The sequence below is a fragment of the Falco cherrug genome, chromosome 11 (assembly GCF_023634085.1).
Source record: "Falco cherrug isolate bFalChe1 chromosome 11, bFalChe1.pri, whole genome shotgun sequence".
Classification (NCBI taxonomy): Eukaryota; Metazoa; Chordata; class Aves; order Falconiformes; family Falconidae; genus Falco; species Falco cherrug.
In genome coordinates, this window is record NC_073707.1 from 4,854,704 (window position 1) to 4,869,884 (window position 15,181).

The window sequence follows — 15,181 nt, forward strand, 5'->3', positions numbered from 1 at the left end:
ATTGTACTTTACAGTAAGGAAAGCTTGTATTTTTGCCTGTCTGGAAGAAGTCAGAGGATGGTTAATGGGAAAATATTCCTTTCTTCATATGTCTACTTTTCATTAGTTTAATGAGGATTGCATCTAATATAGCCATATTATTAAAATGATTGCAAATCTTATTTTAAGGCCGTGTTTTAGATGTGTACATTGAAACCATGTTAAGATTAAAAGCTGAGGCATGTGATTAGAAAAAGTTAGGATCAAACGTTGGCAATACCCGAGTACCTTGGATGCATGTTTTAAATCCCCCTGTGCCTTTGGAAAAATTTTTGCTAGAGACATGTAACTTTGGAAGCACTGCAGTCCTAAAAATAGCTGTAACTTCCTTACACGTCTCTTCTCTCTTCCCTTACCCAGGCCACCCTTTTCCATTTTTAGTAGTTGTGAATGTCCTGTGCTTTCTCAGAGCGTAGACACATTTTTCCTCATTTCTGTTAGAAGAAGCAAGCAGGAGCATGGACCTTGGGCGTTTGTCTGCTTCCTGGCGAGTGCACAGTGCGGTTAAACAGACAAAATACTTCTCTCTTAGCATCCTTGTGTGTAAATATTTTTTTTTTTGGGGGGGGGGGTATTCTTATTTTTTATTTCCTTTGCTTGACCTTATTATTCCCCCACTTACCTTCAGCAGACTGATTCTGTCTTCCACTGATTGCTTTTGACAGGGACTTCTCATGTTAAACATAGCTTCTACGAAAAGAAACCCATTCCTAGCAGGATGGCTCATCTCCAGGTTGTTACTGCATCATCATCTTTCTGCCTCTGTTTTCCTTCTTCTCAGCCCTTGCTTTGTCTTTGACACACTTACTTGTGTACCAGTTTACAGGGGGATTCTGTGTCATATCAAGGCGGGAGCATCGATTTGTCTTTCTCAGGCTGGACTTGCAGCAGGACGCGTTCTGGCACCGTGCGTGAGTTGGGGGAGCAGGACAATGTGTCTGCCTTTGCAGAGAGTGCTCAGTCTCTTTGAATGATGTAGAGTGTCTCCTCACGTTAGAAAGTTGTTGTTTGATTTTTATTTTTTATACATTTTTATTGCTTCACGGTAGCTATTAGAAGTGGTAGAAGAACATCAAGCTGAATAAAACAGAATCTGTGTGCCCAGTTCCATTCTGTATCAAAAGAAGAGAAAATATGTTGAGAATATTATATTCAGAAAGGTGGGAATTGAAAAATTTTCTATTAAATATCCGTTTTTTTTCATTCTGTTTTAAAAATACTTCCTTTTACTTCCACAGATATAGAAATACAGGTTTTGTATTTAACTTTGCAAGCGTAGTAACAATAAACAGGATGAGTTGCATTTTTGGTATATTATATTACTTAGTTGCTTCAGCAAGAGCCAGGATTAACTCTACTGACTTTATTTTTATAGTTTATATAAAAAAAAATTATTTTGAAGATCATGTATTGGTGGCGGTGCAGTTAAATGCTGGCACCCCGGGCACTTAACATGCAATGCTTACTGCCTTCCTGAAAGTAGAATGAATAGAGTACTTGCTGCGGGGTGAATGTAGTCCAGAATTAAACGTAGCATAATTTGCTTGCATTCAGATGGCTTTGGGTTTTTTTGTGTGTACATAAATCAGGAAGGAAATGGAAGGTTTGATAGATCTATATTTATGTTTACTGTTATGCCTCATGTTCTTTCACAGCTTGTTAGCCTAGTTGTCCATGATTTAAATTCTTCAAATTGTTTGTAAATTAGCAAAAAATATAGCTTGCTACAATATTGTTTAAATATATAGATTGTTTTTAATAATATCTACATATGCAGCGTTTTGACACTTCATGTTTAAGATTCTATTTTAGTCACTGGTTTTAAATGCTCTGTAAATCACCCAGCATTTAACAGCATTTATTTTGAATAGATTGCCCCGATTGCCACGTGAATATTGTAATACACTACCAGTATTTGCCTAGATGTATGTATGTACGGAACCTTTACACTAAAACATCCTGTGTTGACAGCAGTTTTTGCTGGAAAATACGTGTATTAGATAGTCTGTTGTCCATTGACCTGGGGAAGATTAAGTAGATTTATCTGCTTAATGGATGAACAAAATTAGACCAGATTGTTTTCAGGCTGGTCTGTGCAGCTTAGTCTGCAGCAAACATCTTGAGGATAATTACTTTGAAACTTGCTTCTTGTTTGTAACTGTTTGTGGTGCAGCGTGAGCTGCCGGGCATCGCTCCTGGCTTTCCTCGTTCAAGGCCTCCTCCTTCCTTGGTAGCTGCAGGCAGGTTGTATGCATGAGAGCACTCTTAAAACTCTTGGGATTTTTTATTCACTGAGATGTGCTGTGCTTTGGATCACGTCTAATGGAACATAAAATAACTGTCAGTGGTTCTGCATCAGTTACACTGAACTGTTCATGAAGAATTTTTAGTACTACACAGCTCCAACTTTTTAGTTGCCATTTTATCCTAATCTTTGTTTCCCTTCTCTTCCAAACCCCCTTCCCAGCCTCCGGCAGCCTTAGCATCCTCAGCACCCTCTTTAAATGACAAAGCACCACTTTCATTCTTAATGTTGCTCTGTTCAGAAGAATTATAGCAGGAATTAGTGTGGGTGAGAGTTATACACAGTGCTTTCAGAGTGTAACTCAGGAAGCTGTGGCCAAAATTAATATTTATGATCTACCTTTTTGTCTTGTATAATAAACAGGAACTATGGGAGTTTAGCTATTTTGATGTAGTTAAGGAATCTATGAAAGAAATGCCAGTAATACTTAAAGCCGGTATAAAACCACTTATATTCCCTCATTACTCATTTCAGTAGGGGAGAAGAAATCTGCTTTACTAGTTTAAGCTCTTAGACATAACTAGTACATGTGGTGGTAACACTGGTCGACATGCAGCTACAAGACTATGTAGTTTGGCGTTTCTTTTATGTATTCCCTTTCTATATTACCTTTATATGTACACAGTCATATCGTACTGACATTTGAATATGGACTGAAGTTGTGAAGTTATTAACTTCACTGAATCCCTGCTTTTCTTCAGTTGGCAAAATAAATTTTGAATTTCCAGTTGTAATGTTAAAGATTTTTTTTTTTTTTCATCTCCAGAATAAGGTAATAGAATACTGTTGAAATCCTGTTGTCAAATATATGTGTATTCAGGCTTACTTTGAGTGCATTTTTGTGTTTGTGTTAGCCTAAGGAGCATTTTACTAAGAATCAAAGAAGCATTGTTTCTTCTAACAACTTCAATTTTTAAAATGTTAACATATGAAATAAATTTCATTATTACACTCTCAATTGTAGAGAAAATTCCTACATGCAGTTAATATTACTGTTGTCATCCCCATTTCTGGTAAATTATATTCTCAATTTGTATTTAAAAGAAATCTAAATAAAAAGAAATCTAAAAGAAGGTTGTTTAATCTAAAACATGACTATAGGTAGGTAGAAGGAGGTATTTTTAAGGAGCATGCCTAGAAAGGCAAGTCAGGATAGCAGGACCATTTATTTAATACTGATGTGATTGGCACTACTATACATGAAAATGAATCATGCTACAAATAGTTTATCGTCTGTTTTAATGAAATTAAATACAGATTTATGCAAGGCAGGCCATTTCTTGGAAAACAGGATTTTAAAAATTTCTCTTTGTGTGTGCAGGAATCTAACCTGGTTTCAGCACTAGTTGGTTGTAAATAGAGTAATAATCAGTTTTTATCCCCTGTGTCTTCCTTGTACCGTTACGTTTATTCTAGTGAACTTGCACATTGTGAGAAGAATCCAATCAATGCAGTAGCATAGGTGGCTTGTGCTGTGCTTGCTTGGAAGGAATGTTTTTTATTTCTAGTCATTTTCATATGGAGACAAGGGGTCCCTTTATACAGCTGTGACTGAAGCAGTGTCACTGGTCCCAGTGCGCTGGCACCTCCTGTGCTGCTTTTGTTTCTGCGGAGTTAGCACAGAAGGGTCTCCTGCCTTAGCTAGTTCTCTTGGACTGTATTTATGTCTAAAATTGGGTGGTAGTGTTGTCTTGCAGTATGTTTTTAGTTCAGAGACTACCTTAGGTGACAGGCTTGTGCTTGTAACAAGGACTTTTTTACTTTGTAGTCTAATTGTGGCATGTTGAGAAGCAAGAAATTCTTCATTTCCACAGCAGCATTTGCTTGTTCTTGAAGTGTCGTAAACCCTATGTCAGGACCCCAGACCGTTAGAGACAGTTTTGACTTGTAGGAAAAAGGTCTTGTCAATACAAGTACCAGTGTTTCACTAGATCATCTCAAGGCTTGTGAAATTATATATTTTGGGTTGGTCCATATTTTGGGGTCTTGGACCTCACGTGTTTTGGTGGCATGACCGCCTTCTGTGTCCTGGGCAAGAGGTGTTTCAGGCACTGTACATCTCCTGCTCCATGGGCTTGCTGTCGTCTCTGCACTGGCGCTGCCATCTGAACCAGATGCACAGTCCATGGTCACCCCTCCTGTTCCTGAGAGCCAGCTGACAAATGCACTTTAATCTGCTAAACTCCCTCTCGTGGAGAAAAATGAGGGGGAAGGGGAAAAAACAAAAAAAAAAAAACCCAAAAAACAAAACAACAACAACAAAAAAGACAGACAGATGATTCAGGACTGTTTTGTCATGCAGGAAAACAAAATGTCAATTGTTTGACTTGAGCAAACTTGCAGACTTCTGGTGAATTAAATGAAGGCTGAATCTGTGACTGGTGCATGCCAGAGTCTGTAACAGTTTCTGTATTGCTTGCTCGGATTTTATGCACACTCAGAAAGGAGGTGCTCCATGTGTGTACACCTTCCTCCTGTTTTCAAAGTCGTTTCAACAGAAAATGATACCTAATTTTTAAAATTCTTCTCCAGATCTCCTGGCAGGGAGGAAATAATAAAGCCAAAGACTAAGGGAATGCGTTGCACCCAACAGTACTAGCGTTAAGAATTCTGATGTAGCCCCAAAGCCCTACCTGGAATGGGTTATTCTGTTGCAATATTTACTTTGCTTCTGTTGTGCTGGCTGTGCAGCTCTTTCCTCTCTCGCTCTTACTAACGTGTATACCAGCAAGCAGAACAAGGAGCTCTGTGGACTGAATTCAAGTTTATTCAACTTCATTGTTTCTGAACTGAAATAGCTCTGAACTAGTTACCATTTATTTCAGTGCCTTTGTCTATGGAATGCGTTTTAGGTTGGTCATCTGCCATTGCATGTTGCTCCTATTACAAAAGTTTCAGTGTAATACTTAATCTGGAGTGAAACTGCCCGGCTGGGTAAGATAGCAATTTCTTATTTAGTGCCAGAGTTCAGACTTACATGTATTAGCCACGTTGGCAATATTGTAGAATCAGATTTTCCTTAAATTTCTTCCTCATTATAGGGGTCAAACTCCTGCTGAATCAGACTTTCAAGTGCTTGAAATTGCTCGGAAACTGGAGATGTATGGCATCAGATTTCACCTTGCATCTGACCGTGAGGGCACCAAAATTAATCTAGCTGTTTCACACATGGGTGTGCTGGTATTCCAGGTAAGGTGGGTAGGGCAGGCTGGGTACATGTGCCTGTCTTTCCATTAGCACATGCTGGGAGTAAGTCTCTGACATTAACTTCAGGTGTCTCTGCTTTTAAAATTTAGCACATTTTTATGGTCAAGGGAGTGTCGCTTAAACCTCCAAAATACTGTTTGGTGCAGTTTGTCCTTGTTGGTGCAGAGAGAAGAGCATCAAAACCAACAGTGACAGGAAAGTAGAAGAGTTTTTGTTCTCTGCTTGAAAGTTATGTATGTGTTCAGAGAAAATCATCAATTCATTTGATACAGTCCTGGAATAGATCTGGAATCCTGGAATTTTTGTTCAGTTTCCCTTGTTCTGATGTTACAGTATATTTTTGCTGGGGTAATGCTTCTCTTAGCGTATAGAAGTGCTGTTTCATTGGAGTGATTGGACCAATTAGAATTACTACTTTTATCGTATTAAATAAGCAACTTGATGATCAGAGTTCTGTTTTTGAATGTGATCATATTGTTTTCCTCCCCCACAAAACACACAGGCAGCCAACCTACTGAAATATTTCCATTTAGGCACTTATTTGCCATTCATTTTGTGTGTTACCTGTCCTTTTCTTACGCTGGGGCAGCTTTTTTTGGAGATGCATGGGCCACTGCAGTCCTGCAGTTCTCAGTTGTCCTCAGTAGCCTCTCAGCTCCTGAGGTTTCCATCATTTCAGCTCATTTGGGTCTTTCTCTTGAAGTACCATTTTTTTGTCTCCTGTTGCTTATAGGGGGTAACAGGAGAATTGCTGTGGTAGTGAGTGCTGGTGAGGTCCTTCCCTGAGGCTTCGGGAGTCAGTGGTATGGGGAGGGGAGGTCTGATGTGGGCCACTGGGGGGAAGGCAGAGCCTGGTTTTATCCTGGTTTTAGTCAAGTAAGCAGGCTTGTGAGCAAGAAGAGCTTGGCAGGTTTCTTCATGCGTGTGGCAATTACTCCTGAGTATACTGTACTGACTAGTTAGAAAAATCATCATGGAGGAGTGTGTCTAGAGTTCTGTCCAGAGAAAAAAGAAAGCATGTTAAATAAAATTAAACCCTTGTCTTGTTTTACTGCAAAGTATTCTTCATATCGATAGGGTTGACACTATTCCTTTCCCATCTGGTTTTCTAGATTTTCCATTCCTTTTTTGTAGTGTCTGCGCAGAGACAGACAGACGTTGCACGCTTCTAGCTATCCTTCTACTGAAAGTTAAAGCTGTTTAAGGGAATATTGTCACCAGAAATAAAAATCCAGCAGAATGGGTTGGAGGGATGGTGTGTGTGCACATGCATATGTCTATACACGCGCAACAGAATTTTGCTTGCTGCTCTTACTTCTGAAACTTTTGCCAACTTTTAACTGTTACCATTTTAATTCAGGGTAATACGAAAATCAATACCTTCAACTGGTCAAAGGTCCGTAAGCTAAGCTTCAAGAGGAAAAGATTCCTTATTAAACTCCACCCAGAGGTCTGTGTAAGTTTTACTGTAACAGTAGGCTGGTCAATGTTGAAAAAAATACGTATACTTAATTTTATTATGAAAAATTCTAGAGTTTGTAATTCTGTAAATCAGCTTCAGTATGGTAGGCTTGCCTTCATTACTCAAGTAAAAATCTTTCCTTTCTCACCCCTTGTCTGTTGTCTAGATTTTTAGGTTTTGTGTAACAGCCTGAGGTTACCCTTGACTTAGGCGTACACACATGTAAATCTAAGATACCAAAAAAAAGAAAAACCCCAAGAATTTGGTACATCCTTTCTCAGTACTTTTACTCTGAATAAAGTTACGTTTAATAATTCCCTTGGATATAAATGGAGGTTAGCACTGTTATGAACTCTCTGATCTATTACCGCCAGAATGAACTAAGGTAACTTAGTTCATAATAAATCTCTGTTGTTTAGGTAAAAGCATGCTAGGAAGTGCTTTTGGCTGTAGCTCCTTAAAATAACACTACAGTACACTGCTGATACAAACAGTAATTGCTTTATGTGACTGTTCCCTCCAGGAACCTGTTGAATATGTGCTGCTTGAGTAAAAAAAATCTGGTAGAGTCCCTGGATTCAAATGAGAATAACCTGATACCCCTCAGGAAAGAATAGGTGGCTGAGATTATATTGTTGGAGCTTAATTTTACTTGTTTACTCTTGCTACAGCCTTATCTTTTCTGTATGTCTGTACAGCAGAAGTGTTATTTTTCGTGCATGGCTGTTCTACAGTAGATGTTTTTGATTGCAGATGTCATCAAAGTTGTTGTTGCTTCCACACTGGCTGACTAGGTTACATTCAACGTAGGGTTGGTTTAAAAGGAGAGTGGGGAAATGTTTGGACATAATATTAGTTACGTGTGTCATGGAAACCCGAAGCAGGACACACTGTCTGCATGTGTAGTAATGTGTCTCACAGAGACCCTCAGAAATTTCATGTGATCACTGTGAGATAGACAGCGTATTAGAGTACAGTTTATAGATGTATTAGATGCAGAGCCTAAATCTCAGGAAGTAAGACAAGCATCAGAACTTCTAAGGAGAAAGTCTTTTAAAATTACTACTGTTTCACTTAAATATTTTTATTTCCTTTCAAGTTACTAACTTTGTGATGCATATTTCTTAAAATGGATTATATTAAGCGTGTTTCTAAAGCCATTTAGAAAAAACATTTTTACAATGTCAAGGTAAGCAAATATTTTTGAAAGGTATTAAGTGATTTAAACTGCGTTCAGAATCGCTTCCATTGCTTTAAGACATATGAGAAGTGACAGCAAAATACTGCATCTCACTGGGGTCAGCCTTTTTGTTGGCACCTATTTGTACTTTCCTTTTCTCCTTCATGGCTGTTTTATGTGCTGCTTAACTTCTGTGTTTTGTTCCCAGGGTCCGTATCAAGATACGTTGGAGTTTCTTTTGGGAAGTAGGGATGAGTGTAAAAACTTCTGGAAAATCTGTGTTGAATATCACACGTTCTTTAGGCTCTTTGATCAGCCAAAGCCGAAGGCTAAAGCAGTGTTCTTCACCAGAGGGTCATCATTCAGATACAGGTGGGGAGAAACATAACAGGTTTTTTGAATTCCTCATATCTTAGAAAATGAGATCAAAAGGAAAAAGTATTCTAAAGTCGTTCCATCTGTAAGTCTCATCCACTGCGTTTTATAACTTTCATACTTTTGTGGCTTCGCAGTGGACGAACACAGAAGCAACTAGTGGATTATATTAAGGACAGTGGGATGAAGAAAACACCATATGAAAGGTAAGTTCAAATAATTTTGTAAGGTGAAATGTAGTTGAGACTTTCACGGTGCCCTTATTTCCTAAATTTCAGCGTATTTATTTAAAATACATGATACCTGGAGGGTGTGGTCACTTGTTGACTTCTCAGTTACTAAGGTCTACCTGAAATCTAAGGTAGCGGAACTAAGTCTAAAAAATTTATAATTTTGTGATGATTTAAGAAGATTAGGAAAGTTTCAGTGTTGCATTTTAATGTCCGTGGACAGTGTGAGACTTGGCCATCGTAAAGTTCATATGTTTTGAAGATTCACTGATACTAGGTGAGGACTTGTCCTTATGTCACTAAGCTATGTAAGTAGCCAGTGGCAGAGCACATCATCGAACTTGGGATCTGCAGGTTTGAAACTGTGACCTTAAATACTCGTCTACTTCTAAACATATAAATAAATTAACGATGTGCGCTTTCATTATAAAATTGTCACTTACTTGACTACAAAGCCATCCTGTCTTTGTGTGGGAAATGCCTCATAGTCTTTAATCTGAAAGATTATAGAAATTTAATAGGAATGCTAAAAAAATAACAATAAAAAAGTTTGCGTTAAACTACTATTTTTTCATGTTTTGGACTCCAGTTGAGCTCCTTTTCTATATGGAAGATTGATTTTTCTAGTAAATCATTGACATAGAATGAGTCTAGCCACAAGTGTGATGCAGGAGGCTTTTTGGGAGTAACATGTAGAATTTTATATGCCATAAATTACACGGTTGACTGAACTGTAAGTTGTTCTTAAAATTGTTACAGATTAACTCATTCTGTTTTTGAGGCCATTTGTTTGTAGATGTTTATATTGATGACAAAGGAAGAAGTTAAACTAGGCGTGCTATTTAGTCTAGTCTTCTGCCCCAAGTTGCTCTTGAATACTTCAGTGGTATGAATCAGCTGGATCTTGTTTTATTCTGTTTTCTGTACATTTCTTACCTCTCTGTTGTTTAATTTACAACTCTTGTGACTTTAAATCTTGAACTAGTTATTAGCAAAACATGATAAAATACAGCTTGAGATGTTTCTGCTGGCTACTAGAATGGAAATAGCTGAATGGGGAAGGGAGAAGTCTGATTCGTGTCTTGGATCCTCACAGAATGCTCTCTGTTCTGCAGGAGGCACAGCAAGGTCAGAGCGTCCACTCGTGCTTCGAACACAGACATGCCAAAGCAGGTCAGTTCTGCGGCCCCCTCTATCGCAGTCAGGGAGGCTGACAAACAGCTTTCTGAGATGACAGTGAAAGAAAGGTGATCCAAGTCAACTGTTTGTCCGGTATTGCTTTCACTGTTTGACCTTTGTACCTGATGCACATTTTTAATTCTTTCTGTGCCTGCTATCAGTTTTGATAGTTGTAGCCAATGGAGTGTAAAGTGAGTAGTATTTTCCTTTTCAGAGTTCAGCCAAACTGAAAAGAAAATGTCGTACTTTCTAGTATGTTACTATTTCAGAGTATTAGTTTGTCTTCAGATGCTATCTGACTGCTTTCTGTGGAAGTCCTGAGTTTATTGTATATATGCCTCCTACAATCAGTGGCAAGAAACAAGTGTTTCACTGAATACACTTGCTTTGTGTGGGAGGTTAAGGAAGCATCACAGGATTTCACTGTCATTGTTTTGTGTTACTTTCCATTGGGGATGCCTTTTCAGCAGAAGCTATAAAATACATGGATTTAGTTTTCTGTCCAGTTACCAGAAATCAACAAAAAAGATCTTGCCTCTGACTGGGGCTGCTGGATCGATTTATGTATACAGTGTTTTATTTACTGTTAAGTGAGGTCTTTTGAAGCACCTATTCCTTCTGCATCAGGAACTAGATATTGCATTTGTTTTTATGTATTATAAAAATCTTTTTATCTCTTGTGTTTTTACTTTTTTTTTTCTCTTAGAGTGTCCCATTCACTGAGGGCTTGAGAACCCCAGGGTCTCCTGCCTCAGCAGCTGCCCCCTTCCACTCAGTTCACGCATCGGCCATTCCTACTCCCATCCTGCCCATCTTTGCAGAAACCAGCCCTTCCTCTGTGGACCCCCGAGCGCCATACACAAGGAATCCAGAAAAAAACACTGCAGTGCCAGCAGAAGAAGCAGGGAGGAAACTGATGCAGCAGCCTGGATCTCCCATGCTCCAAGGTGTTGGGTTTGGTAGTGTTGCAGGAAACTGTACCCCTGCTTGTCCTGTTGTTGAGAGTGGTTGCAGTCTAGATCTAGATGTAGAGAGGAGGAGTAAGGAGTGCAGGGTTGCTGTTTATAAAAATGACAATGATGAGGATGACTTTACCACAGGTGGTTTTGTTGCTGAACGAGAGCATCAGTACGGCAGTCGGGGTGCCCCTCTTTTCACATTGGCAAATTCACAGTTACAGGTTTCAGAGGAATTTATTGACGATGACCCAGCAGAAATTTCCTTTTTTGCTGGGGGCTCTGAGGCATTTTCCTATGTGTACAGTGGTTTAGAGTTAAAGGGCTCTGATTTTTCTAAGCACGTGTCAGAGTCTCCTGGCTTAACTACAGATGCCCTTCAGCAAAATACAGTCTCTTCTCAGTCAAGTCCTGACAGGTACTCAACTGAAGCAGTAGATATGAATATGGAAGATGAATTTGAATTTGAAGAAGGGAGTGATTTCAATGGCAATGAGAGACCATCTGATACCTCGGAGCTGTTTGAGGTGAAGGCCCAAGCAAGCAGAATGCAAAGCCTCCTGAGCCCTTCTGAAACGAGTTCACTCATCAACAACCGCTCTGAGAGCAGCTCCCTCAATAATTTGCCACTGAACGGTACGTCCTCCCTGCACACATACAGCTCCGCGAACCATTCAGAGGCCAGTTCCATGGTGAACTTCCCTGCCTACTCAGTCCGCTCTGAGTCCAGCTCAGCCTTTCAGTTCACAGACATTATTGACCAGCTGGAACAGCTGAGTTACCCACCTACCACCACGGAAGACTCCAGCAGCACAGACACAGACTCCTGGGACTCTGAAACGGCTGCACCGCTGGATGTAAACCTTTTCTTTAGTAACCCTTTTGCTCAAGCCACCGGTGATAATGTTGCTTTTGACTTTCAGAATAATTTAAAAAATCTCACACAGGAAGACTGGACAGAGAAGTCACATGTCAACTGATTGATTCATGATTTTTGTGGTGGTTCGCTCTGCTGTTCAGGCTTAGAAGCCAAAAGGGTGTGATATCAGTCACTTTTAGCAAGAAAACCCTAATACATTGGCTGGATTTTAAATTACATAATGTAGTTGATTTTTAAAAAAAAATTTTTCATGTACCTCTTCAGTTTCCTTCAAAGCATCCTAGCTTTGGTGCTGCATTATGTGCATCACGCTGCATCCAGGATGTGTTATAATAGACTACAACTGCAAAATACTGCATTTAGGGAAAACCACTGCTTTCAGAGGAATTATCATCAGCTGGCTCATGCAGACATCACAAATTACAGTATATTGAAGGATTTCTTCGGCTGTAATGTGTCTCTAAGAGCCTGATACAGTATGCTGTTCAGTCAACACCCAAATGCAACAGTCACTTTTGCACATGCTTGCTAACAAGCAGCTGCATCCAGTAAATCAGCTGTTTTCCTGCCCTGCAGGAAGAGTCCTCATTTTGTTGGTGGGTTTTTTCAACAATCAAAAAAATGGACAATCTTCAACTATGAAGGAAGGTTTTACAATGTCAACCTATGCAACGCATCTGTGGTATACTTCGAAGAATAGCCTGCGTGGTAGTTTAAAATGGGGGATGTGTACACAATCAAAATAGCAGTCACCAAAACTTCTTGTGAAGACAATCATTGTATTTTCTAACTTCAAAGTGCTTTCAGCAGTCCAGCAACAAACAAGTACCCTTTGCTTCACAGCAGTTTGCAGAGATACGCGTAGACTACAAAAGCACTTAATCTCCATTACATTTTGTCTCACCTTTTTCTTTAATCACTCTGCATAAAAATGCTTACAAATGAATTCATAAAAGTGTTCTTTTTCTGTGGAAGACAGGTAGTGGTAAACCCAGTGATGGCTTTAAATTTTTCTTGAAAATATGGGCTATGTTCAGAAAAATACCGTAGTCTTTCTGAGAAATTGAGATGTTAGGAGGAGTGAATACCATAGGCTTTTATAAATCTTTTTTTTAGGTGACATTGATGTGAGGCTTGATCTGTAAGTTTGAAAGCGTAAATTGAAAAGACAGTTACTGAACTGATCACATATAATTTAGCAACATTTATTGAGGTGAAACAGTAAAAGTTATGAAACATCCTTCCTGTCTGCCGGTCTGATGGATTGAGGGGGTCGGATTCTGAGCTTCAGCTCGTAATAGCATTTTTTTTAAGTATTCTACTTCGTGCAAGCAAGAATGTGAGGTGTGTTAATACCTGACCAAAACCTTGTGATGGAAGGCATCATCTCCTTCAACCATCTGGTTTTGGGGTTCCCTGTGGCCCGGTTTTCAGTCCTTTGCAGAGAGGGTGCTAATACAATTGACGCCTCCAAAATAAGCAGCTTACAGTTACAAGCAGAACTTCATGCTTGATGTTATTATATCAATTTTCTTAAATGTGGTCTTGTTACATCATTAAAAGACCTTCATTCTTTATTCAAACGTTTAAAAAATACTGCTATTTCTTAAAGTTCTGATAACTAAAACTTCCAGGGATTTCTTCTCAATGTATGGTAGAACACAAGGAGATGAAACCTCCTTTAGTCACCCATTTCTTCCAGCTGAGTTTTTGCCAAGGTATGATTATTTCCAGCACTTGCTTTTGTGTTGTGGTTACTGTGTTTGAGTGGAATCACTGTTGTTCCATGAGAAACCTGTTGCCTTTGTCAGTGGCACAGAAAATGAAAGCACATTTATAACAAAGTGTTAGTTTGGACCTATAGGAACGTGCAGCAGTATGATTGCTCTTTTTTTGTTTGCAAGTGCTATACAGTTTTGTTTGGGGTTGGTTTTTATTTTTCCCTTCTGTTGAATGTGTGCTCTGGCTCATTGTGTGACCTTATTCATACCTGTGGAGATGATGTCATGGATGGGTAATGTGACATTTCTAAATAGGCCCTTGGAGGAGGTCTTCAGTTGTGTCCCCAGCTGGTGCCTTTAAGTATGTTTTTAGGTGGTTTGTCCGATTTCCTTCCCACAACTAACTACATTATGTAACTTGAAAAAGAAAAACAAAAAAGATGGAACTGTCTGCAAAGTCTCTTACAGGTGGTAGTCAGGGACAAAATGTAGATAAAGATTTAGAGAAAGGCTGTTAATTTCTTTGATTTTTTTTTTTAAAAAAGAATCAGGATTTAGCTGTTTACATATAACTGTGTTTGCCTCCATTTCATGCTCTGTGCCTCAGTTGTAGGCATTCTCTCTAAATGTGTTAGAACTGCTTAATATGGGAATAAATCCAATTAAATTCTCTAGGTTTTCAAGAGATCTTAGGAAAAAGCTTCCTGTATTTTCAATTAAACAACTTGGCAGTCCTGAGAGAAGGCCTGCCAATATATTTGCTTGCACTGCAGTTAATTTGGAAGGGTATCTTCGGTGTTTTTCTTGTGTTTTGCAACTGTGCAGATCTTTTATTGGCAATTTTAAATCTCAGGGATTTTTTTTTTTTTTTTTGGAAAAGTAGTAAGGTTCTTAATGTAATGCCCCTTTTGTTTTCTAAGGGAATGGGAGTGGCTAGCATCTTGGTCATTTAGCTTAGAACAACCTGGATCCACAGGCGAGGATGGGGTGAGGGGAGCTTTGACCTGGGTTTGGAGCTGTTCAGATGAAGGTTTTAGTTCCAGATGTCACCAGCATCAGTGATCTTTCATGCCATCTGACCGCTCTCTATACCTGCTTTTGGGATGTTTGTGCAAAGGCGATGCTGGTCAACACAAGCCAGTATCCCGTGCTTGGACTGCACGCCGAGGCGTACCTGCAGGCTGTGTGAGCATTCAGTGCTGCTGCCTGCGAGTTAGACCCTTGCTGTTGCTAACTGATAGCATATAGCCGTTGTGGTTTCTTCCTGGGCCTTTCTGATTTTCAAAGCTGTACAGCTTCTGAGGATATAGTTGCAGGCTTAGCTCTGTTGTTTTACTTGTTTCCCGGATAGGCACAAAAGAGAGGAAAATTTACTTCCTAAGTAGAGGTTTTATTATAGCAAGACAGCTGTGGGAAAAGGTTCTTCCTAATTTCTTCCAGAGGGATAAGTTCAGATTCACTTTCAAGTAGAGATGGAGAGAGAACAGCCTGCCTTCAAGGGAACAGGGTGGCTCAGTGCTTTGCAATGACCAGTTGTGAGTTATTTTAGTGCAGCGGAGCCATGCCAGGCATCCTTTTCTCTCCAGCTGTCTTCTCAGGTGGCAGCAGAAGGTGAGAAAAGGAAGGACTTTCTGTTCTTTGTCCGTA

General features: G+C 39.4%; 1 protein-coding gene across 11 annotated transcripts in view; it reads left to right on the top strand.

Moving 5' to 3' along the window:
- Positions 1-15,181, top strand: part of FARP2 (FERM, ARH/RhoGEF and pleckstrin domain protein 2) — an 81,329-nt gene that overhangs the window by 35,879 nt on the left and 30,269 nt on the right. For 9 of the 11 annotated variants that reach the window (XR_008734357.1, XM_055723170.1, XM_055723169.1 and 6 more), the window contains exons 8-13: positions 5,386-5,533; positions 6,912-7,007; positions 8,402-8,565; positions 8,706-8,774; positions 9,914-9,971; positions 10,684-10,924. Coding sequence is in view for 10 of the 11 variants with exons in the window: in XM_055723170.1 (XP_055579145.1) it covers positions 5,386-5,533; positions 6,912-7,007; positions 8,402-8,565; positions 8,706-8,774; positions 9,914-9,971; positions 10,684-10,924 (776 nt within the window). In the remaining variant the exon portion in view is untranslated. The remainder of the gene's footprint in view (positions 1-5,385; positions 5,534-6,911; positions 7,008-8,401; positions 8,566-8,705; positions 8,775-9,913; positions 9,972-10,683; positions 10,925-15,181) is intronic. The other 2 variants (XM_055723171.1, XM_055723174.1) reach the window with 1 other exon arrangement.